General features: G+C 43.2%; 1 protein-coding gene across 2 annotated transcripts; it reads left to right on the forward strand.

The window, feature by feature from the left end:
- The first annotated feature begins 6,909 nt into the window (after window positions 1-6,909).
- acte1 (actin, epsilon 1) lies at window positions 6,910-11,802 on the forward strand. 2 transcript variants are annotated; one of them, XM_039001598.1, is made up of 7 exons: window positions 6,910-7,038; window positions 8,228-8,467; window positions 9,811-9,895; window positions 10,083-10,244; window positions 10,626-10,817; window positions 11,259-11,440; window positions 11,659-11,802. In XM_039001598.1, the coding sequence occupies exons 1-7, from the start codon at window positions 6,910-6,912 to the stop codon at window positions 11,800-11,802; spliced, it is 1,134 nt and encodes a 377-aa protein (XP_038857526.1). The 2 variants fall into 2 exon arrangements, with proteins under 2 accessions (XP_038857526.1, XP_038857527.1); XM_039001599.1 differs by having other exon boundaries at window positions 8,357-8,467.
- The last annotated feature ends 12,464 nt before the right edge of the window (window positions 11,803-24,266 follow it).

Consider the following 24,266-nt stretch of genomic DNA (forward strand, 5'->3'; position numbering starts at 1 on the left):
TCCCCGCACTGGTCGGGCGACGGGGAGCATTCAACCAGGTAAGGTTGGGCAGGCTCAATGCTCAAGGGAGCCAGTACGCCTGCACGGTCCGGTATTTCCGGCGCCACCTTCCCGCCCCAGCCCAGTACCACCAGTGCCTACACCACGCACCAGGCTTCCAGTGCGTTTCCAGAGCCCTGTTCCTCCTCCACGCACTCTTCCTATGGTGCGTGTCTCCAGCTCAGTGCCTCCAGTTCCGGCACCACGCACTAAGCCTCCTGTGCGTCTCCAGAGCCCTGTACGCACTGTTCCTTCTCCCCGTACTCGTCCTGATGTGCGTGCACTCAGCCCGGTGCCACCAGTGCCGGTACCACGCACCAGGCCTATAGTGCGCTTCGAGAGGTCAGTGTGCCCTGTCCCTGCTCCCCGCACTAGCCTTGAAGTGCGTGTCTCCAGTCCGGTGCCTCCAGTTCCGGCACCACGCACCAGGCCTACAGTGCGCCTCAGTCGGCTAGAGTCTGTAGTCTGCCCAACGCCGTCTGAGCCATCCGTCTCCCCAGCACCATCTGAGCCATCCGTCTCCCCAGCGCCATCTGAGCCATCCGTCTCCCCAGCGCCATCTGAGCCATCCGTCTCCCCAGCGCCATCTGAGCCATCCGTCTGCCCAGCGCCATCTGAGCCATCCGTCTGCCCAGTGCCGTCTGAGCCATCCGTCTGCCCAGTGCCGTCTGAGCCGCCCGTCTGTCCCGAGCCGTCAGAGCCGTTCGTCAGTCAGGAGCCGCTAGAGCCATTCGTCAGTCAGGATCTGCCAGAGCCGCCAACCAGACAGGATCTGCCAGAGCCGCCAACCAGACAGGATCTGCCAGAGCCGCCAACCAGACAGGATCTGCCAGAGCCGCCAACCAGACAGGATCTGCCAGAGCCGCCAACCAGACAGGATCTGCCAGAGCCGCCAACCAGACAGGATCTGCCAGAGCCGCCAGCGAGCCGTGAGCAGCCAGAGCCGCCAGCGAGCCAGGATCTGCCAGAGCCGTCAGCGAGCCATGAGCAGCCAGAGCCGTCAGCGAGCCATGAGCAGCCAGAGCCGTCAGCCAGCCATGAGCGTCTAGAGCCGTCAGCCAGCCATGAGTGTCCAGAGCCGTCAGCCAGCCATGAGCGTCCAGAGCCGTCAGCCAGCCATGAGCGTCCAGAGCCGTCAGCCAGCCATGAGCGTCCAGAGCCGTCAGCCAGCCATGAGCGTACAGAGCCGTCAGCCAGCCATGAGCTGCCCCTTAGCTTAGAGCTGCCATTTATCCAGAACTGCCCCTCAGTCCAGAGCTGTCTCTCTGTCCGGAGCTGCCCTTCAGTCCGGAGTTGCCCCTCTATCCTGAGCTACCTCTCTATCCTGAGCTACCTCTCTATCCTGAGCTATCCCTCTGTCCTAAGCTACCTCTCTGTCCTGAGCTACCTTGTCCCGGAGCTGTCCTTTATCTTGGTGTTGCCCCTTAAATTAGGTGGGTGGAGTAAGAGGGTGGTCATTCTGAGGGGGAGACGTAAGCTGGGATTGACTATGGTGGGGTGGGGACCTCGCCCAGAGCCTGAGCCACCACCGTGGTCAGATGCCCACCCAGACCCTCCCCTAGACTTTGTGCTGAGGGGAGGGGGGGGGGGGTTATGTCACGTTCCTGACCTGTTTTCTGTTAGTTTTTGTATGTGTTAGTTGGTCAGGACGTGAGTTTGGGTGGGCAGTCTATGTTTTGTGTTTCTATGTTGGTTTAATGGGTACCTGATATGGTTCTCAATTAGAGGCAGGTGGTTTTCATCTCCTCTGATTGAGAATCATATTAAGGTAGGTGGTGTCACATTGTTTGTTTGTGGGTGGTTGTCTCCTGTGTCAGTGTCTGTGTATGTTACGCCACACGGGACTGTTTCGGTTTGTTTGTTCGTTCGTTCGGTTTATGTAGTCTGTTCCTGTTTCATGCGTTCTTCGTGTCATGTAAGTTCTTATGTTCAGGTGCGTCTACGTCGTTTGTTGTTTTGTAGTTTGTTAAAGTGTTTTTGTGTTTTTTCGTCTTTACTTTAATAAATCATGTCATATCACGACGCTGCATTTTGGTTCAATCCCTGCTCCTCCTCTTCGGATGAAGAGGAAGAGGAATTCCGTTACACCAATAAATGTTCTATGTGCTTGTAGTGAACACGATGGGAGACAGAGAGCTGGTTTCAAGCGCAGTGCGCTGCAGGCGTTTATTGGTAAAGGACCACAGGAGGAGGAAGGTAGCTGGGTCCAGGGGCAGGCAGAAGGTCATACACAGGGGGTCCAAAAAGGCAACAGTACAGGCAGGGAAAAGGCTAGTAACGTCATCTGGGAGATCAGGCAAGAGGTTGATAACAGGAAATCCGATAGGCTAAAGTACAGGCAGAGAATAGGCAAAAGGCATCGTTAGTGAGGCAGGCCAAAACTATCATACACTGGAGGATTACATTACAGGAAACACAGCACTCCAAATATTTAATTTTTTTATATTTTTTATTTCACCTTTATTTAACCAGGTAAGCTAGTTGAGAACAAGTTCTCATTTACAACTGCGACCTGGCCAAGATAAAGCAAAGCAGTGCGACACAAACAACAACACAGAGTTACACATGGAATAAACAAGCGTACAGTCAATAACACAATAGAAGAAAAAAAATCTATATACAGTGTGTGCAAATGGCGTAAGGAGGTAAGGCAATAAATAGGCCATAGTAGCAAAGTAATCTACAATTTAGCAGATTAACACTGGAGGGATAGATGAGCAGATGGTGATGTGCAAGTAGAAATACTGGTGTGCAAAAGAACAGAAAAGTAAATAAAAACAATATGGGGATGAGGTAGGTAGATTGGGCGGGCTATTTACAGATGGGCTGTGTACAGCTGCAGCGATCGGTTAGCTGCTCAGATAGCTGATGTTTAAAGTTAGTGCGGGAAATATAAGTCTCCAGAAGTGTGTCACAAAACAAACAACACCTCACAATGATGGGGTGCAAAGAACTGAACTAAATAGTGTGTGATAATGACATACAGGTTTGTGAACAGGTGATCATAATTCAGGTGATTGGGATCTGGAGAGTGAGCTGCTTTCAGGGGATCTATGTGTTTGAGAGTGTGAGCTGAAAAGTGGTCTGGAAAGTGAGCTGCGTTCAGGGGATCTACGTGTTTGAGATTGTGAGTTGGAAGCAGACGTTACAGTGCTATAATGAATTCAAAACCTGATGGATTTTTTTTTAAATCAAAAGGTTTGGAGTATCTACATCCATTGTCTAACTGTTGCATTTATTAGAATTGTTTTTCAAACCTTTTAACAATGCTGATGACCATTGCTAGAGTAAGTAAGTCATGAAAGAGGTCACACACTCCATGCCTGGTCAACCTGACTGAAGTAAAACAATGGTGATCGCAGCGGTCAGTCTGTTTTACGAGGCTAACAACCTCCGGGTCAAAATCGAATGGTCTAATCTAATGTTAGAACTTCTGTAAGGAAGACAATGCAAAGCATTTATTCCTCCCATTTTGTGTCATCAAAACGCTGTGTCTGCATCTGTCTCTGTGTTTAAAGTGGTTCTCAGAATCAGATCATCTCTGTGTGTGTGTATCTGGTGCACATTCTCCAGGTGGCTTGGCAGACAGCTGTTGGGCTGCTGGTGTCAGTGGTGTGTCCAGGGGGTAACACCCCCTGAAATCTGATTGGCCACCCCAGTGGCCCCCACAGAAATTCTGAGATCTGATAGGTCGTCTCTGAATATATTGACAATTTTGACAACAAGACTCAATCTTACCGGAGAAAGCATCCGAGCGAGGAAACGGCTCCCTTCTATCTTAGTATGTGTAGCCACCGTATCTGATGCTGTCTGGACAAAAAGAGTAGGACATGTCATATTCTTTTTGGCAAGACAGCATCAGATACGTGGGCTATAGATACTTAGACAGAGGAGCGCCGTTTGCCTGGCTCGGATGTTTTCTCTGGTGAAATTGATTCAGCCGGTTGCAAATTGAAGGACCATTTATGAACAATTTTCTATGTTTGTTTATTTTTTAATTGTTAGGCATCAATGAATAGACACCACTTTGTAGACTGAATGTCATTAAACTTGTGGTGTTTGTAATAGATGTCCCTTTCCATTCAAATGGCGGGTGCACAGTGCACCGTTCGGATGCTGGACTTATTTTGGAGTAGACAAACTTACTTGTTGAACTGATTTGTTTGACAATCAGATGAAAACACCATGACCAGTGGTGTTCACCACACATTAAAAAGTCATACATTTTTACAATTAAATTCCATGACTTTAGGCGGTCCCGTAAATGTTGAGGTATAAGTTGCACGCTGGATGTCACTTTCAAGTGAATTTACTGCTGTATGCTAATACCCTTACATAAAATCCTGACCTCGAATGCACACACTAACAAGACTTTTGGAATTGATTTATGATTTATTTGAACAAGGAAATGTACCAAACCTAAGCTAAGCATTTAATGCGTTGAATCATCCAGTTGATTTGTGCCAGCTGTACAGTAAAAACAGGCCAGTAATGTAAAGTCAACTACAGCAAGGACAGTATCTGAGGCTATAAGATTAGCCAAGGACAGAGTTAAAAGACGGGCAGTAGCCCAATGTTACATAAACTCACATAACCTCCTCCTCTCCTCTGCCACACCTGGCTGCCCAAAACACTGATACAAGTAAACCTAATGTGTAATTACCTTGGCTGGATCACATTCTAAAATAACATGACCGTACTATCCTAACTGCAATCTAATTTTATCAACCTACTATGCTAGCTAACAATCTTACCTTATGCCAACTGATTAGTGTGTGTGGCTCAATGTGCTTGACTTATACCTATCATTTCAATACCCTTTTTCTACTTAAACCTGTTCCTTAAACTTCCTACTAGTACTTCATCTGAATAGTATTTCCCCACATACTCCACGTCTCTGTGGGTGGAGCACTGTGCCGTGTCTGGCGATAGAGAATCTAATCTGAATATTGTCTTCTCGTCAGTAATTGAATGGCAAATGGGGGTCACCTGGGGGATGTTTCTATAAACCACACCGTTTAATAGAAGCGTTGTGGACTCCCCTCCTATCCACACCATTCAAACGATCCCTTGCTTTTTCGGTCGTCCCCTTCTGAACCACTTCCTCAGGTATGTGGTTATCAATGGGACTGGGAAACCAGGTTACACTGTGGTCAGTGAGGCCAGTCTGCTGTGTTGTACCACTGTGTAAAGACTTACTAAATTGACAGGCCATGAGGACAATCCTTTTACTGTATGAACATCAGGGTTGGGATCAATTCCATTTCAATTTAGTCAACTTTGGAAGTAAACTGAAATTACTTAATTGACTTGACTGAATTCAATAAACTTAATTGAAATGGAATTATCCCAACCCTGAGGGAAATTCTCTGGTTATTGAACACTGACCAGACTAGAGATGACTTTTTGGTTTGGTGAAGACTGCCCTAGATTTCTATTGGTGAAAACAGCCTCGTCTTTATATGACTATTGTCCACTCCCATTCAGGGTGAGGCTCTGAAACTTCCTTTGAAGGCCTGCTTGGGGTCCACAGAGGCTTTGGTTGTCATTTTTCATGGCATGCCCTGATTGGTTGGCTGTAACACTGTGTCTGAACGTCAGTCAGATAGACGAGGGGCCATATCTCCATTATGACTGATGCACCAGACTTTATTTATAGTGACCTCCAGCATGCCTTTCTCTGCGGACGCAACATCAACCTGTCTTCCAGTCTTCCAACAATAGACCACGGTGCCACCTCCCAGCTATAAATTAGCCAAATGAGACTCTTGAGTGTGTGTGTGTGTGTGTGCGTGCGTGCGTGTGACAACCGTAGTGGGACAGGGCAACTCTACCTTTCAGTTCCGCATTGGTTTGTAAGGGTGACATGTCTCCTAAAAAGGCCCGAGGTCTTGAAGGTATGTGATGGCATGGGTCCTGTGTACTCCTATTTAAATTCAGAGAGCAGGTGAGCCAGGCGCACTCTCCTCTCTCTGTCTCAAGGGACTGTAACACACCGCCTCCTGTCCAGCTCTCCAGGGTAAGTCATTCTTCCGCACACATGCGATTCTCATGAACCTGTTTCAATGGGATTATGTTATTATCATAATCATTTATCATTCAGTAATACATTCACATTAGAGATATTTATACGACGCTCTTCTTTTATCCAGAGCGACTTCAAAACAGTGCATTATCATTGCGTTTCCGTACATTACCATGTATATGTAAGATACAGGACATTCAACTGTAACATACAGTATGTAACAGACCTGAGTGGACAAGAGAAAAAAGAGCGATGACTGAAGCAACATTTCTCACCGATAAATGTGTAAAAAAAGAGCGATGTATGAATCCACATTTCTAACAGATAAACGTCTAAGACTAAATGGCAAATTCATTTTTATGTTGCTTTTAGTTCGTGACTATACACAATAAAAAGTTGATACAAGATGCAACACAGATCCCTGCTTTAAGATTCTTAAAACTGCTAATTGTGCTTTAAAGTTTGGTATTGGGAACCACCACAGGAATACGTTGAAGCACTTAGAGCAATCAAAATGTAGCACCGTCCTCTGTTGTGTGTATGACAATTAAAAACAGTAAGTCAGTCAATTCATTTGTTAGTCAAACAAAAAGTGAGTTATGGAGCTAGCATGGCATATATGAACAAACAAGAAGAGACTAGACAGACAGACAGAATAAGCTCACAGTGTGAATGGCAGCAACTGTTAATGCAGTAACACTTCATTTTGCTATGGCCATATGCCATGTGTGAAACACATTGCGCTCTGACATACTTGACTTACTGGTGACAACTGGTGTATTGTGTGTGTGTGTGTGTGTGTGTGCGTGTGTGTGCGTGCAGGCCCACAGTAACCGGACTCAACCATGTGTGACGAGGAAGAGACGACAGCCTTGGTATGCGACAACGGCTCAGGACTGGTGAAGGCCGGCTTCGCCGGTGACGATGCCCCCAGGGCAGTGTTCCCCTCCATTGTGGGGCGCCCCCGTCATCAGGTGAGACATCATCTCACTCCCCTCCCCCATTTTACCTCTTCATGTCATTCACAGGGTCATTCCTGAAGTTGAGCTGCAACACTATTGTTAGTTGGTCATTGCTCCTACAGCAGGGATCATCAACAACTAAACTCAGCCGCGGGCCGATTATTTCTGGAGAGTAGTCAGGGGGCCGGAACATAATTACAAATCATTTGTAGTATGCAAATTGATCGCAAGAAGCCCAAACAGATATGCTTGACTAAAACATAATCATTTCATTGCTTACGTTTGTATACGATCACGTTTCTCTCTACTATTGGTGGGAATACTCAGGAACAGATTTCTTAAATCATACTGAACAAAAATATAAACACAACATGCAACATGGACAACAGCTCTGGTGGACATTCCTGCAGTCAGCATGCCAATTGCACGCTCTTCAAAACTTGAGACATCTGTGGCATTGTGTTGTGTGACAGAACTACACATTTTAGAGTGGCCTTTTATTGACCCCAGCACAAGGTGCACCTGTGTAATGGTCATGCTGTTTATTAAGCTTCTTGATATGCCACACCTGTCAGGTGGATGGATTATCTTGGCAAAGGAGAAATGCTCACTAACAATTTGTGCACAAAATTGGAAAGAAATAAGCTTTTTGTACGTACAGAAAATTTCAGGGACCTTTTATTTCAGCTCATGAAACATGGGAAAAATACTTTATATGTTGCGTTTATATTTTTGTTCAGTATAAAATCACTTGGAACTGTAATAAATAAATAAAAATTCCACACGGGTCGCCAGTTGGAGAACCCTATCCTTACAGTATGGGTAACCTGGTCCAAGATCTGTTTATGCTCTTACCAACTACATTGCTATCAATGTCAAGTCAAACATGGCATGACAATGAGCGACAAGGAGTTTGCATGATAGCACAAACAGACTGGCAATCAGACTAGAGTTTGAGCCAGTTTCATGGACAAAGATGAAGCCTAGTCCCGGAATAAAAGGCACTTTCAATGGAGATTCTCCATTGAGCATGTTTTTTAGCCAAGTAGGCTTAATCTGGGTCCGGGAAAACAGACCCTAAATGTGTGTCATTTGTAGCTCTATTTCACAAATCAATACGGTATGTGGCTGTTGTTGTTCATGTTCATGTCTGTACCTTCTGTTCATGTGAATAACACATGTCTGTCTGTCTCTTCCCCAGGGGGTGATGGTGGGTATGGGTCAGAAAGACTCCTATGTTGGAGACGAGGCCCAGAGCAAGAGAGGTATCCTGACCCTCAAGTACCCCATTGAGCACGGCATCATAACTAACTGGGACGACATGGAGAAGATCTGGCATCATACCTTCTACAATGAGCTGCGTGTGGCACCTGAGGAGCACCCTGTCCTGCTCACTGAGGCCCCACTCAACCCCAAGGCCAACAGAGAGAAGATGACCCAGGTGGGCCCTAATACCTTAAACCCAAACACGTGGCCATCAGTCTTATGATATAGTTTAATGAGAAATATCCAACTGGGCAAAAACTGGTTGAATCAACATTGTTTCCACGTCATTTCAACCCAAAAATATATTAAGTGATCTTGAGTCAATGTGGAAAACTGATTGGATTTGCAAAAAGTAATCAACGTGAGGGCATTTTGTATTTTTCTTACCCAACTTTTATCCTAAATCCAATTACAAGGTAAAATGTTTTGTTGAATTCACCTTAGTTGACAATTATACAACGGGTGGGTCTAATCCTGAATGCTGATTGATTAGAACCGGATTCCAGCCGGTGTCTAAATCTATGTTAAAATGCCTATTTACTCTGTTCCATCTGACTGCGCAATCCACTGTCTCATCAGCCCAGCCAGGCAATTTATAAACTTCATCTCCGTTATAGAAAGCCTCTAGACATTATCTAGATTTAGTTTTCAACAGCGGAGATTTGTATAAACCTTGCTGTCTGTCTCTCCGACATTTGCAAAAAAAAATTCAATATTCAAATTCGATCACCTGCTGTCCCATAGTAATGTAATAAGTCAGGACGAGACAGACAGGCAGGCAGCGTTTTTCAGCCAGTCGAAATAATGAATCAGCTGCCATCATTTTTATGGATATATACAAAAAAAATGTCAATTGAAAAAAGGTACAACGTAACGCAGTCTTTCCAGATTAAGTTTGAAGTGATTGTGTTACTGTAGCTGTGTTGTTGACTAGCTCCTCTGAACAACAGTGTCCTGACGAGTGAGCACATTTTCTATGCCAGGTGAAATTGCGCCTCATTAGCTCATCGTTATGGATGTATCCAAATAAATGTCACTAGAAAACAGCTTAAACAAATGCAAATGCAGCTACTTTGCTGTTATTCTGGCTGCGCTTTTTGACTTGACTGTAAGTTAGCTGTAGTTGGCTAGCTAGCAAGCAAGGTATAAGAACATTGCCAGGCAGTATAGCAATGTAACACTTAGAACAAACGACTGGGTCGTATTCATAGATACTGAAGAAAAAGACCGAACGCGTCTTTAGCAACACTAGACTTTGTGTCGGGACTATATCTTGTGGAAGGATGAAATACAATGAATAAATTCCATTTATTGAAAATATGTCAATTACTATTTGAATATGTTGGTAACCCGTTGAATAAAAGTGATAATGCCCTCAAAGCCGGTGTTTGGCACGGTATATATCCTCCAAACACCGGTTTCTCTGGCATTATCAATTAACTAGACAATGAACTGACTGACGTCTGTGTATTGTGGTACGTTTCTCACTGACTCATGGTGACTACTCCATTACTGCAGATCATGTTTGAGACCTTCAACGTGCCAGCTATGTATGTGGCCATCCAGGCGGTGCTGTCCCTGTACGCCTCTGGTCGTACCACAGGTGAGCATGCTCCTCCGAACACTGATCCACCCAAAAATGGATTACAGTAGAAAGTTACTTACAGTACAGCAAGTGCATACATTTTAGTATATGTAGCACCATTGGGAATCAAACAAACAACCCTGGCATTGACCACCGTGATGCTCGTTGGTGTGTCTGTACTAATGTGTCTGTGTGACCTGTGCAGGTATTGTGCTGGACGCTGGCGATGGTGTGACCCACAACGTGCCCGTATATGAGGGCTATGCCTTGCCCCATGCCATCATGAGACTGGACTTGGCTGGCAGAGACCTGACTGACTACCTGATGAAGATCCTCACTGAGAGAGGCTACTCTTTCGTCACCACCGGTAATGATAGAATATCAATGTATAACCTTATAGTAGATACTATTAGCCTAATGTAGAACTATATACATTTGAATTTAAGTATTTTACTTATTTTTCATTACAATTGAATATTCATGTAACCTTTCACCTAGTTAACATGTAGCGTTAATGACACCTGTTTAGTTCAACTGAACCTTGTCACTGTTGGTTGCTCATATACTTACAGTGCCTCCTATAGGCAAAATAGAGTAACTGCAGCCATTTATTGTACTGTTAGCTGAGGAGTCTGTTCAAAGTTGTCAATATTGACACACACCGTAGGTTTGGTTTCCCTAAATGTAACAGTTGTTACCTTGTCTGTCTATAGTGGTGGGTAACAGACTATTTTATCCATCCCAACAGCCGAGAGAGAGATTGTGCGTGACATCAAGGAGAAGCTGTGCTATGTGGCTCTGGACTTTGAGAATGAGATGGCCACCGCTGCCTCCTCCTCCTCTCTGGAGAAGTCCTATGAGTTGCCCGACGGTCAGGTCATCACCATCGGTAACGAGAGGTTCCGTTGCCCAGAAACCCTCTTCCAGCCCTCCTTCATTGGTCAGTATCCAAATCCTAGCACAATGTTTTATAACCTGGACTTAGATCAGTTTTCTCACCAACTCCTGCCATTGTAAAGACGACACAAACAGATCTGGGACCAGGCTAGATGTACTGTGCTGTAGCACAAGTAATGCATAAAATATTATGCAGGATAGCAGGAAGAAAAGCAGTCCATATTATGTAACCAAATGTATTATTCATTAAGGATATACCCTATGTATCATCTTTTACATGATGCTTATGAACTAAGTATACGCTTGGGGTTCTCCTCTCTTTTCCCATGGGGCCTCACTTCACATGACAATGTTCCCATTTCTCTATTGTCTTGCATATATGTCAATGTTGTATTATCCGTTCTCTTGCCTAAAACTGTTTTTCTCATAGGCATGGGGGAAAACAGAACATGGGCGTAAAGACTGTTATTTGTTATCCCCATAGGCATGGAGTCCGCTGGTATCCATGAGACCACATACAACGGCATCATGAAGTGCGACATTGACATCCGTAAGGACCTGTATGCCAACAACGTCTTGTCCGGTGGTACCACCATGTACCCAGGTATCGGTGACCGCATGCAGAAGGAAATCACAGCCCTGGCCCCCAGCACAATGAAGATCAAGGTATGGAGAATTCTCTATAATAATGACATCGACCTAACCACACCACTATCCCAATTACTGAGAGAAAGTATGCAAAAGTGAAGTACCTCAAAGTACTTTGAGGATGATGTACTTCGTGGTCTCAAAGTACCTTTGGTGTAGCAAGGCTGGTTGGGATAGACACGAGTTTGTATAGACAATATTTGACTGCCCTAACCACTGACTGTCGCTCCCTGTAGATGATTGCCCCCCCTGAGCGTAAGTACTCAGTCTGGATCGGCGGCTCCATCCTGGCCTCCCTGTCCACCTTCCAGGCCATGTGGATCAGCAAAGATGAGTATGAGGAGGCCGGACCATCAATCGTCCACAGGAAGTGCTTCTAAATTCTCTCTCCCAACTGTCAACTGTCCCCAAATATTCTCAGTCTATTCTCATGTGTCTCTAATCCCCACAAATAACCCATTGTAATTGTTTACTATTTGTGCAACGTTCCCAAAGACAATCTGTATTGTGAGCCATCAGACTATCAGGATATTGCTAAATAAATTAATTCTGACTTTTGACTTCCCTGTGCAGTTGCCTATGACCTCATAACGGAACATAAAGGAATTATCACAGGACTATTTTGCATTAAAAAAATATTGTTTACATTTCCCACATCCCACACAATTTCCCAAATTGTGAATAGATATAACAGAGCATTGAGCATAACAGAATTCTCATTGCACTAATAAGATATTCTGGGGTATGCTTTACACATATGCCATATCCTGTTGAAAGTCCTGTTAAAAAAAAAAATGCTCTGCCAAACGTATTATCTGAGTGGACTCCATACATTTACATTACGACAACACATAAAATGGAGTGGTTTAGTTTGACGTAGATTAGGTGTACCGCTGAAATGTACTGTAATGTGACAAGACACCCACTGGATGGCAGAAGTCCGTCTTTTCAGGGCGGTGAAGTCACACACCACAACCCGTTCGGTAAGCGTCCTCTATGTGGATTGTTTGCATACTATATGATGACAAACACAGTCAAAGGGGTTGCAGGCAACAGATATAGCAACAGAGAGAAGACTTGTTCACCAGGACTATACAGTAGGTTAGATTTGGAGCAGCAGTGTGGACATACATGCACTGTGGTCTATCCTCGCAACATGAGAAGAAAACAGGCCAGCACAATCTAGGACAGAGGCTGTATGTACCATAGATGTCTTTTTTAACGATACCCTGGAGCTACATGTTATTTCCTGCCGAGTGTCTCTAGTCTGTCTCTTCAAGAGAGGCCAATTAAGGGAACACAATTAGGGATTGTCATTCGACATTTTTTGACTGTTCGAGTACTCGCATGATTTTTCCCCCGAGTACTTGAGTAAATAAACGTTTTACCAAGGCCAGCCCTGGGAAAAGAAATATGTGCACATTTATTTACAGGACCCGTCAAAAGTTTGGATACACCTAAGGGTTTTTCTTTATTTTCACTACTTTCTACATTGTAGAATAATAGTAAAGACATCAAAACTATGAAATAACACATATGGAATCACGTAGTAACCAAAAAAAGTGTTAAACAAATCAAAATATATTTTAGATTTTAGATTCTTCACAAAGTAGCCACCCGTTGCCTTGATGACAGCTTTGCACACTCTTGGCATTCTCTCTACCAGCATCATGAGGTAGTCACCTGGAATGAATTTCAATTAACAGGTGTGCCTTGTTAAAAGTTAATTTGTGGAATTTCTTTCCTTCTTAATGCGTTTGAGCCAATCAGTTGTGTTGTAACAAGGTAGGGTTGGTGTACAGAAGATAGCCCTATTTGGTAAAGGACCAAGTCCATATTATGGCAAGAACAGCTCAAATAATGTGATGTGCATCTCGTCTCTGGAAATGTTACTCTCAAAGAGTGATCATTTTGGTGAGTTGAAAGACAATTTCTTCAGGGTTACAAACCAAAAATCTGTCTTCTTTTCGATATACAGACGTTCTATTTAGTTTATTCTGCCTGTTCTTTGGAATTTTCAAAATGGATTAACAATTCCACATTGAACAGTGCATGGTCACGGCCACGACATCCGTTTGATGAGTAGGCCTATGCTTCATGATTCAGATGAAAACACGCTCTATGTCTCTTTCATACTAATATTTCTGAAGATTATGCAGTTTCAAAGCAAATTTTGCTCAATTCCACACATTTTGCATGGGGAAAATATTTGTTTTGCTGTTTCAAAGAGAATTTCCTGCAATTCCACACATTTTCCATGTCTTAATTGTGTTTACATGATACCAGGAGTCGACTCCGGACCGCGTACCGCCAGTTGAGTATGGGGAAGATAACCAATTCTAAATAGCACTAGCAGTTCGCAAAATAACCTAAGCTGAATATAGACAGAACGCAAATATTCCCAAAACTGCAGCTCATTGTTGGAACACATATTTTCCTACTTCAATCAACCAGATAAAACTGTCATCATTTGGCAAGGAATGTAGCTTGTGTATCCCATCAGTTAGATTTTATAGGCATTTCTGTAGGCCTAAAGGGAGCTTGTGTGGGCACTCGGCACACGTGTGTGGAGGGAGCGGTCGGAACGCAACGGAGTGAATGAGACATGGAGGGGAAAGAGAATTTAGGGAGAACTGTGTGGATAACACAGTACCACCGATGCGGCCCGCTACCAAGGACTGTGGGCCCTCCTTCTCCGTGGCCGACGTGAGTAAGGCATTTAAGCGCGTTAACCCTAGCAAGGCTGCCGGCCCAGACGGCATCCCTAGCCGCGTCCTCAGAGCATGCGCAGCCCAGCTGGCTGAAGTGTTAACGGACATATTCTCTACCAATCCCAGTCTGCTGTCCCCACATGCTTCAAGATGGCCAACATTGTTCCTGTACCCAAGAAAGCAAAGGTAACTGAATTAAATGACTATCGCCCCGTTGCACTCACTTCTGTCATCATGAAGTTCTTTGAGAGACTAGTCATGGATCAAATCACCTCTACATTACCTGACACGCTAGACCCACTCCAATTTGCTTACCGCCCCAATAGATCCACAGACGATGCAATCGCAATCGCTCTGCACACTGCCCTATCCCATCTGGACAAGAGGAATACCTATGTAAGAATGCTGTTCATTGACTACAGCTCAGCATTCAACACCATAGTACCCTCTGAGCTCATCATTAAGCTCAAGGCCCTGGGTCTGAACACCGCCCTGTGCAACTGGGTCCTGGACTTCCTGACGGGCCGCCCCCCAGGTGATGAAGGTAGGAAACAACACCTCCACTTCGCTGATCATCAACACTAGGGCCCCACAAGGGTGCATGCTCAGCCCCCTCCTGTACTCCCTGTTCACCCATGACTGCGTTGCCACACACACCTCCAACTCAATCATCAAGTTTGCAGACTACACAACAGTAGTTGGCCTGATTACCAACAATGACGAGACAGCCTACAAGGATGAGGTGAGTGCCCTGGGAGTGTGGTGCCAAGAAAATAACCTCTTACTCAACGTCCCCCCAAAAAAAGGAGCTTATTGTGGTCTTCAGGAAACAGCAGAGGGAGCACCCCCCTATCCACATCAACGGGACTGCAGTGGAGAAGGTGTGTATTGTTGTGAAATTGTTGGAGATAGAAACACAAGCCTTTCGCTACAACCGCAATAACATCTGGTAAACACGTGTATGTGAGCAATAACATTTTATTTGCTGCTTTTCTTTGTTTCTTTTTTGTTGTGCTCTGCAAATGCACATGTACAAATAGAACACTAGAGTTGTCACGCCCTGGCCTTAGTATTCTTTGTTTCCTTTATTATTTTAGTTAGGTCAGGGTGTGACATGGGGAAGGTATGTGTTTTTGTATTGTCTAGGGTGGTTGTATGGTTTAGGGGGTTAAGTAGAGTAGATGGGTTTGTGTTTAGTGTAGGTGTCTAGCTGTGTCTATGGTTGCCTGAATGGTTCTCAATCAGAGACAGATGTCATTAATTGTCTCTGATTGGGAGCCATATTTAAGACAGCCATAGGCACTAGGTTAATGTGGGTAATTGTCTATGTTGTACGTTTGTAGCGTGTGTGTGCACTTACGTCTATAGCTTCACGATCGTTTGTTGTTTTGTTTCAGTTTGTTAAAGTGTTCGTTGCGTGTTTTTTCCTTTCTCTAAAATAAAAGAGAATGTATTTTGCACACGCTGCGCCTTGGTCCACTCTCTCTCAGCAAGACGATCGTGACAAGAGTCAAAGCAAATGAACACAAAATGTCCTTTCTTGGGGGGGGGGGGGGTGCATTTTACTTGCCCGTTCAGGCATCCACGTTCCATTAAATAGTTTTACAGTATTTGAAAAAAATGTGATCTGTGGTTCAAGATCGTTCAATTACTTGAGTACTCGATTACTCATGCCCATCCCTAGTTCCCAAAACACAAAAAAACCTGTCCAGTTGTACGAATGATTATGCAATGTTTACTTTAGGGTACAAAAATCTAGGCATCTACCAAGAGGTGCCCTTCTTTGTGAGGAATTGGAAAACCTCCCTGGTCTTTTACAGAGATGGGTAGTCATTCAAAAATCATGTTTAACACTATTATTGCATAAAGAGTGAGTCCATGCAGCTTATTACTGTATGTGAGGTATTTGTTAAGTGAACGTTTACTCCTGAACTCTTTTAGGCTCGCCATAACAAAGGGGTTGAATACTTATTGACTCAAAACATTTCCGCTTTTCATTTTTAATTCATTTGTGAACATTTCTAAAAACATCATTCCACTTTGACATTATGGGGTAGTGTGTGTAGATCCGTGACACAACATCTCAATTTAATCCATTTTAAATTGTAAACACAACAAAGGGTGTGAATACTTTCTGAAGGCACAATATAATGAATTGGTTATTACTATGGAAGTACCATTTCATTTTTGGGGGGGAAATATCTGTTCATTTTTGTATAGAATGTGCTTCTGTACCCTAATATCTCTAGACAAACCCATTCCCTTTCATAGATGTGTGGTAGACAAGAGCCACAATGTCGTGAGAATGGGAAAGACTGACAAAGGATCCAGGACCAGTAGAAGGATGGGGGAAATACATATTTTGCTGGTTGTCATCTTTCTTTAAGCAGCCAGACAGACATGAACTTTCTTCACCTGTGTGATTTTTTAAATAATACAACCCTGGCATATTTCTCAGTTTCTTGCTCTGTGAGTGGTTGTGATTTGTGATGGAGCTACTGTAACATAAGATGGAGCTACTTTAACATAAGGTTATGATGCCAAACGTAATTCTGTAGCCAGACAGCCCAGCAAGCTGCTGTCCCACTTCTGGCTCGCCTCTCCTCTCCTAGCTGGGTAGAAGAGTCAAAGACAAATGAAGGTGGACGCATCGGGGAGGGGGGGCAAAATTATTTACGTTCCTCGACCGCAACAGGAAGGACGGAATCACACAGGAAGAGAGAGAGAGAAACCACAGAGGCAGATAGAGGCTATAGAAGTTGTGAAGATGACACCTTTTCCAATCGGGTCCATCACCAGTATCCCTTTCCTGCAGTCAATGACAAAAAGCACCCTCTTTGGCCTCATGGGGATAATGTTATAATTTCGTAATTAATAAATACTTAAACAGACATCAATCTGGTGTTTCTAAGTCGAAAAGTTCTTATTTTTCAGTCTTCTTTGATGTATATAAAGTTAAATATTTGGATGCCAACTCGAAATTGAATCCATTTAAACTATATATCCGACATGGTACAGGTGTCTTTTTAAAGCCCATAACCACGTGTGTTTGAAAGTAGATTAGTTTAAGACTTTTCAAGACTGTGTGTGACCCTGATTTAGCCCACTGCAGTAAAAGGTTTTAAAATAAAATGACATAAATATCGCTTTTAATATTGATACTTGTTTACAACAAAACCCATGAGGAAAAGTATGCCTTTGCAGCCTGAATGCTTTATGTATGAGCAGGTCCACGGGGGAGACGAGTGTATTACCGGCTGGCACACCAACTCGAGACAATAGTGCAGATCTAGCGCCCACTATCGGCTGCCTAGGCAAGTTATAATGAAAACTAAAAAAAAGATGGTTGCAGATAATTATTTTAATGTGGTCAGTTCTATGATTCAAGCACCAGTCTTGAATATTGACTATTATTTACAACCATGTTAATAGACTAACACATAAAGCAGTATTTTATATTGATTTGAGATGAGAACATAAGATTGCAGGGAATATTCTTAACCTTTAATATACTTCATGGATACTATTCCCAGCAGGTTACTGATACATATGTAATGATGCAGTTTGAATCGTCTATGTGTGTAAAACAAAACATGAGGGAATAGCTAGAACCATTACAAAACAGCATTATTAGGGTGGAGATGTTATCCATGTTAAGTCCGTACTCTACTGTAGCTGATCTGACGGTGGTGGTAAGACAGGTGCAATAACGACCCCTCCTCCACCGTGAACCCCTCTCTCTCTCTCTGCTCCCTCTCCTCTCCTCTGCTCGGTAATGTTCATCATCCGCATGTTTCCAAACCCTTTTACACCATTTCCCCGAGATACCCCGGGCGGCGGGCAAGCGAGCTCGGCAGATGTACGGTAGTGCACACACCACTTTCCCTTTCTGAAAAGGGTACTGAAAACGGAAAATAACGTTACCGTCGGTTTACCCGGTCCACGCTGCGGAGAAACACCTTTGGCAGTTTTTGCTTTCCCTCCAAACGAAGGTGGAGAAGTAGAGGGGGACAAGTCGCGTACCTCCGGCTCCAATCACTCCAAGGTAAGTGCAAAGGCTATTGTTTTCTTCACCGCGCGTATTTATATCAGCGCTATGTAAAAAAAAAAAAAAGAAGAGGGTTTGTTAATAGCGACTCAAAGTTGAAATAGGCCTAACAGAATAATTGCATTTAAATTGTTCTAGTCAAATTGTGAGGAATGAACTTTGATGTAGCCTAGCAAAAATGCTGTTTTAAATAGACTAACGTTACAGTTTGGCATTCTCAATTCAAGAAAATCTTGGAGGGAAAAAGCTACCTGGTCACTTTAAAAACTACGTAGTATAATTATATGACAATTAAAATGTTCTCTGTTTTCAATGCTGTTGCTTGGTATGATGCCAAAGGTCTGTATTTAAAAGAAGTTTAATCAATCAACATTTATCGAGCAATTAATCGGTGTAGCAGTTTATGGTTTTGCAATAGATTTGACATTTTAGTAAATTATAATACTTTATGACATTGCTGGCTTTGCAGCAAACACGTGGGTGTGGCCATTAGCCTAATTGGTCAATTACTGAATCTTCAACAGTAATGACAATTTACCAATTACACTTTCAAGCTCACTTTATGACCCATGTGATATTACTGTATGCTATGTTCCTAACAAGAGTACACAAACACACTATAAAGGAAATAGCCCAATTAAATATCACAATCTGTCAAATACAAAGATTTTTTCTCCCATATGTAAATAAGTCAAATATTAGCCTACTCCTAAATAATTATTGTCAGAAATATGAAATCACTTACCATCTACCATTCTGTCAATGATGGTGAACACTGTTGTACATTCATGTCTCTTGACAGAAAACTGTCTCACCTTGAGATACTGGTTTTCTCCCAAATGGCACCCTATTCCCTGTATACTGCCCTACTTTTGACCCGAACCCAATGGGCCATGTAGGGGATAGGGTGCCATTTGGGGTGTATTCACTTGTTTATGTCTTTTGGCCGAAGCAGCTGCCCATTTGTCCTCCCTTTAACAACTTCAATTTTGTAGTTCATTCACTCGTTGTCATATCGGGAGGGTGGCTTGAGTTACTTTGACATGTTTTTATTGCCAGGTTTATAAATCTGCCATAGGTGAGGAGGACAGAGTGTGTTTTGTTACTCAATCTGGATGATGAATAATCAATCGAAAGTGTGGTGTGGCTGAAGTAGGGAGAGAGAGCGAGGGAGAGAGAGAGAGATGGCCGGAGAGGGAGAAAGAGAGTAAAAGGTGACTGGCTAGCTGGCAGGGTGTGGAGGAACACACAACTTATAGCTTATTGACACATTTATCTGTGTCCTTTCAAAGTCACTGGGCTAGCTTCCAGGCTGTGAGCTGTTCGCACGCCAGAGCCATAGAATTAAAAATAACACTATCTCTATGGCCAGGACAGTGTTTCCAAGCTGCTCCCCCAATCTCCCTATGTATTCACTTTCAATATCATTAATACCACATTTCATAAGACTACAATGATTGACAGATGTGAAGTTCATTCCCCAATGCTAATAGTGCCATTGTAGACCTCGTTGATGTTGAACAAACAGGCACAATTACGTATACAAGTACTGAAGGGATTGGAGGACCTTAATTGAGAAATGCTATTACCACATTTCATTATCAAATAGATTAATAATAGAAAAGCAATAACACGTAATAATAATAAAATGAATTATAAATACACAATGAGTAAGAATAACTATATATGGCTATATACACAGTGCACCAGCACCGAGTCCATGTGCAGGGGCACGAGGCAATTGAGGCAGACAATAAGAATAAAGTAACCAGACAACAGGATAGATAATAAACAGTAACAGTAGCAGCATGTGATGTGATGAGTCAAACATTTTTTTTTTGCAAAATGCATCAATGCAGGTAGCAATTTTATTAACTATTTATCAGTCTTATGGCTTTAGGTCAGAAGCTGTTCAGGGTCCTGTTGGTTCCAGACTTGGTGCATCGGTACCGCTTGCCGTGGGGTAGCAGAGAGAACAGTCTATGACTTGGGTGGCTGGAGTCTTTGACAATTTGCAGGGCCTTCCTCTGACACTGCCTGGTATAGAGGTCCTGGATGGTAGGGAGCTCGGCCCCAGTGATGTACTGGGCCATATGCACTACCCTCTGTAGCTCCTTGAGGTCAGATGCCAAGCAGTTGCCATACCAAGCGCTGATGCAGCCATTCAAGATACTCTCAATGGTGCAGGTGTCAAACTTTTTGAGGATCTAAGGGCCCATGCCAAGTATTTTCAGCCTCCTGAGGGGGAAGAGGTGTTGCTGCGCCCTCTTCATAACTGCGTTGGTGTGTGTGGACTAGAGGTCGACCGATTATGATTTTTCAACGCCGATACCGATTATTGGAGGACCAAAAAAGCCGATACCGATTAATCGGCCGTTTTTTTTATTTATTTGTAATAATTACAATTACAACAATAGTGAATGAACACTTATTTTAACTTAATATAATACATCAATAAAAATAAATTTAGCCTCAAATAAATAATGAAACATGTTCAATTTGGTTTAAATAATACAAAAACAAAGTGTTGGAGAAGAAAGTAAAAGTGCAATATGTGCCATGTAAAAAAGCTAACGTTTAAGTTCCTTGCTCAGAACATGAGAACATATGAAAGTTGGTGGTTCCTTTTAACATGAGACTTCAATATTCCAAGGTAAGAGGTTTTAGGTTGTAGTTAATATTTTATTTATAGGACTATTTCTCTCTATACCATTTGTATTTCATATACCTTTGACTATTGGATGTTCTTATAGGCACTTTAGTATTGCCAGTGTAACAGTATAGCTTCCGTCCCTCTCCTCGCCCCTTCCTGGGCTCGAACCAGGAACACATCGACAACAGCCACCATCGAAGCATCGTTACCCATCGCTCCACAAAAGCCGCGGCCCTTGCAGAGCAAGGGGAACAACTACTCCAAGTCTCAGAGCGAGTGACGTCACCGATTGAAACGCTATTAGCGCGCACCCCGCTAACTAGCTAGCCATTTCACATCGGTTACACCAGCCTAATCTCGGGAGTTGATAGACTTGAAGTCATAAACAGCGCAATGCTTGAAGCACAGGGAAGAGCTGCTGGCAAAACGCACGAAAGTGCTGTTTGAATGAATGCTTACGAGCCTGCTGCTGCCTACCACCGCTCAGTCAGACTGCTCTATCAAATATCAAATCATAGACTTAATTATAACATAATAACACACAGAAATACGAGCCTTTGGTCATTATATTAATGACCAAAGGCTCGTTGAATCCGGAAACTATCATTTCGAAAACAAAATGTTTATTATTTCAGTGAAATACGGAACCGTTCGGTATTTTATCTAACGGGTGGCATCCCTAAGTCTAAATATTCCTGTTACATTGCACAACCTTCAATGTTATGTCATAATTACGTAAAATTCTGGCAAATTAGTTCGCAAAGAGCCAGGCTGCCCAAACTGTTGCATATACCCTGCGTGCAATAGACTCTGTGTGCAATGAACACAAGAGAAGTTACACAATTTCATCTGGTTAATATTGCCTTCTAACCTGGATTTCTTTTAGCTAAATATGCAGGTTTAAAAATATATACTTCTGTGTATTGATTTTAAGAAATGCATGGGTGTTTATGGTTATGTACAGTCGTGCAACGATTGTGCTTTTTTCGCAAATGCGCTTTTGTTAAATCATCCCCCTGCGTTGCATCGATTATATGCAACGCAGGACACGCTAGATAAACTAGAAATATCATCAACCATGTGTAGTTATAACTAGTGATTATGATTGATTGATTGTTTTTTATAAGATAAGTTTAATGCTAGCTAGCAACTTACCTTGGCTTCTTACTGCATTCGCGTAACAGGCAGGCTCCTTGTGGAGTGCAATGAGAGGCAGGTGGTTAGAGCGTTGGACTAGTTAACTGTAAGGTTGCAAGATTGAATCCCGGAGCTGACAAGGTAAAAATCTGTCGTTCTGCCCCTGAACAAGGCAGTTAACCCACCGTTCCTAGGCCGTCATTGAAAATAAGAATGTGTTCTTAACTGACTTGCCTAGTTAAATAAAGGTGTAAAAAAATTAAATAATTTAAAAACGATTTCCGATTGTTATGAAAACTTGAAATCGGCCCTAATTAATCGGCCATTCGAATTAATCGGTCAACCTCTAGTGTGGACCATGATAGATCGTTAGTGATGTGGACAGCGTGGAACTTGAAGCTCTCGACACGCTCCAGGACAGCCCCATCGATGTGTGAATGGGGGCGTGCTCGGCCCTCCATTTCCTGTAGTCCACGTTCAGCTGGACTGGAGGTGGCCTGTCAGGAAGTCCAGGATCCAGTTGCAGAGGGAGGTGTTCAGTCCCTGGGTTCTTAGCTTAGTGATGAGCTTGGAGGGCACTATGGTGTTGAATGCTGAGCTGTAGTCAATGAGCGGCATTCTCACATAGGCGTTCCTCTTGCCCAGGTGGGAGAGAGCAGTGTGGAGTGCAAAAGGAAGCGAGTTATCTGTGGATATGTTGGGACGAATTGGAGTGGGTCCAGGGTGTCTGGAATGATAGTGTTGATGTGATCCATGGCCAGCCTTTCAAAAAATGTCAATGGCAGATGTGAGTGCTATGGTACGATAGTCCCCAGCCTTGTGAATGTTAACCTGTTTAAAGGTCTTACTCACATCAGCTACAGAGAGCGTATTCACTATCTGTCCCATCATTATCTAAGCACAAATGGGACAACTGTATAATCTTTGAAAAAAAGGTGTTATCTAGAACCAAAAAGCCATTTGAAGAACCCCTTTGGTTCCAGGTAGAACCCTTATGGCTTCCATATAGAACCTTTCGTACAGAGGATTCTACATGGAACACAAAAGAGTTCTACCTGGAACCAAAAACCGGTTCTATCTGGAACCAAAAACGGTTCTCCTATGGGGACAGCCGCAGAACCCTTTTGGAACCCTTTTTTCTAGGAGTGTATACCAACACCACCCTTAGGATACTAAATACTTGTCACGTTCTGACCTTAGTTCCTTTTTATGTCTTTATTTTAGTTTGGTCAGGGCGTGAGTTGGGGTGGGCATTCTATGTTGTCTTTCTATGTTTTGTTCTGTTGGTAGATTTCTATGTGTTGGGCCTAGTATGGTTCTCAATCAGAGGCAGGTGTCAGTCATTGTCTCTGATTGGGAGCCATATTTAGGTAGCCTGTTTGTCATTGTGTGTTGTGGGTGATTGTTTCCTGTGTCTGTACCATACGGGACTGTTTCGATTTTCATTTGTTAATTCACTTTGTTATTTTTGTAGTGTTCAGTTTTATATATTAAAATGGACACTTACCACGCTGCACATTGGTCCGATATCTCTTACTCCTCGTCAGAAGAAGAGGAAAGCCGTTACAATACTTTAGTAATCCCTGAGGGGAAATGTGTTCATTTGGTTACTTATTTAGTACTGTACATATCCTTTGCATTACGTTTTGAACATGTCCCAACTGTATATATACACATGAATGTTGTAGCATTTAAGCATGACCATCAAACATTAAAGGAAGGGAGCAGTACCTGGCTTTAGTACAGGGAGGCAGCACAGCAGAACCTGGTGTTAGGAACATCCTTCCTCTGTTAGATACATTCACTCACTCAGGAAAGTGTGACCCACTGGGCAAAAACTGGTTGAATCAACGTTGATTCCATTCCATTTCAACCCCCCAAAAATCTATGTAACGATGTTGAATGAATGTGGAAGTCTGAATGGAATCAATGTTGGAATCAATCGATATGCAAATAGTCATCAACGTAAGGGAGATTCATATTTTGTTCAACCAACTTTTAACCTAAATCCAATGATTTAGGTTCTTGTTAATTTCACATTGAATTCACGCTGGTTGACAACTCAACCAAATGTAAATCAAATAGAGACGTTGAACTGCCATCTGTTCTCAGTGGGGTGTTTCTCCTTTGAATGCACATATCTGGTTTACTTCCTCTAAGTCTACTATTCCCAGCAGACCATGCAGCCTGCCAGGAATTCACAGTACGGCTATAATTGATTTGTATCTTCAATGAGTTTTTAGGACAGCAGCATTTTTCAAGCATGCGATATTATGCAGGCGAGACGTTTTTTCC

This window comes from Salvelinus namaycush, chromosome 9, assembly GCF_016432855.1.
Source record: "Salvelinus namaycush isolate Seneca chromosome 9, SaNama_1.0, whole genome shotgun sequence".
NCBI classification, from domain to species: Eukaryota; Metazoa; Chordata; class Actinopteri; order Salmoniformes; family Salmonidae; genus Salvelinus; species Salvelinus namaycush.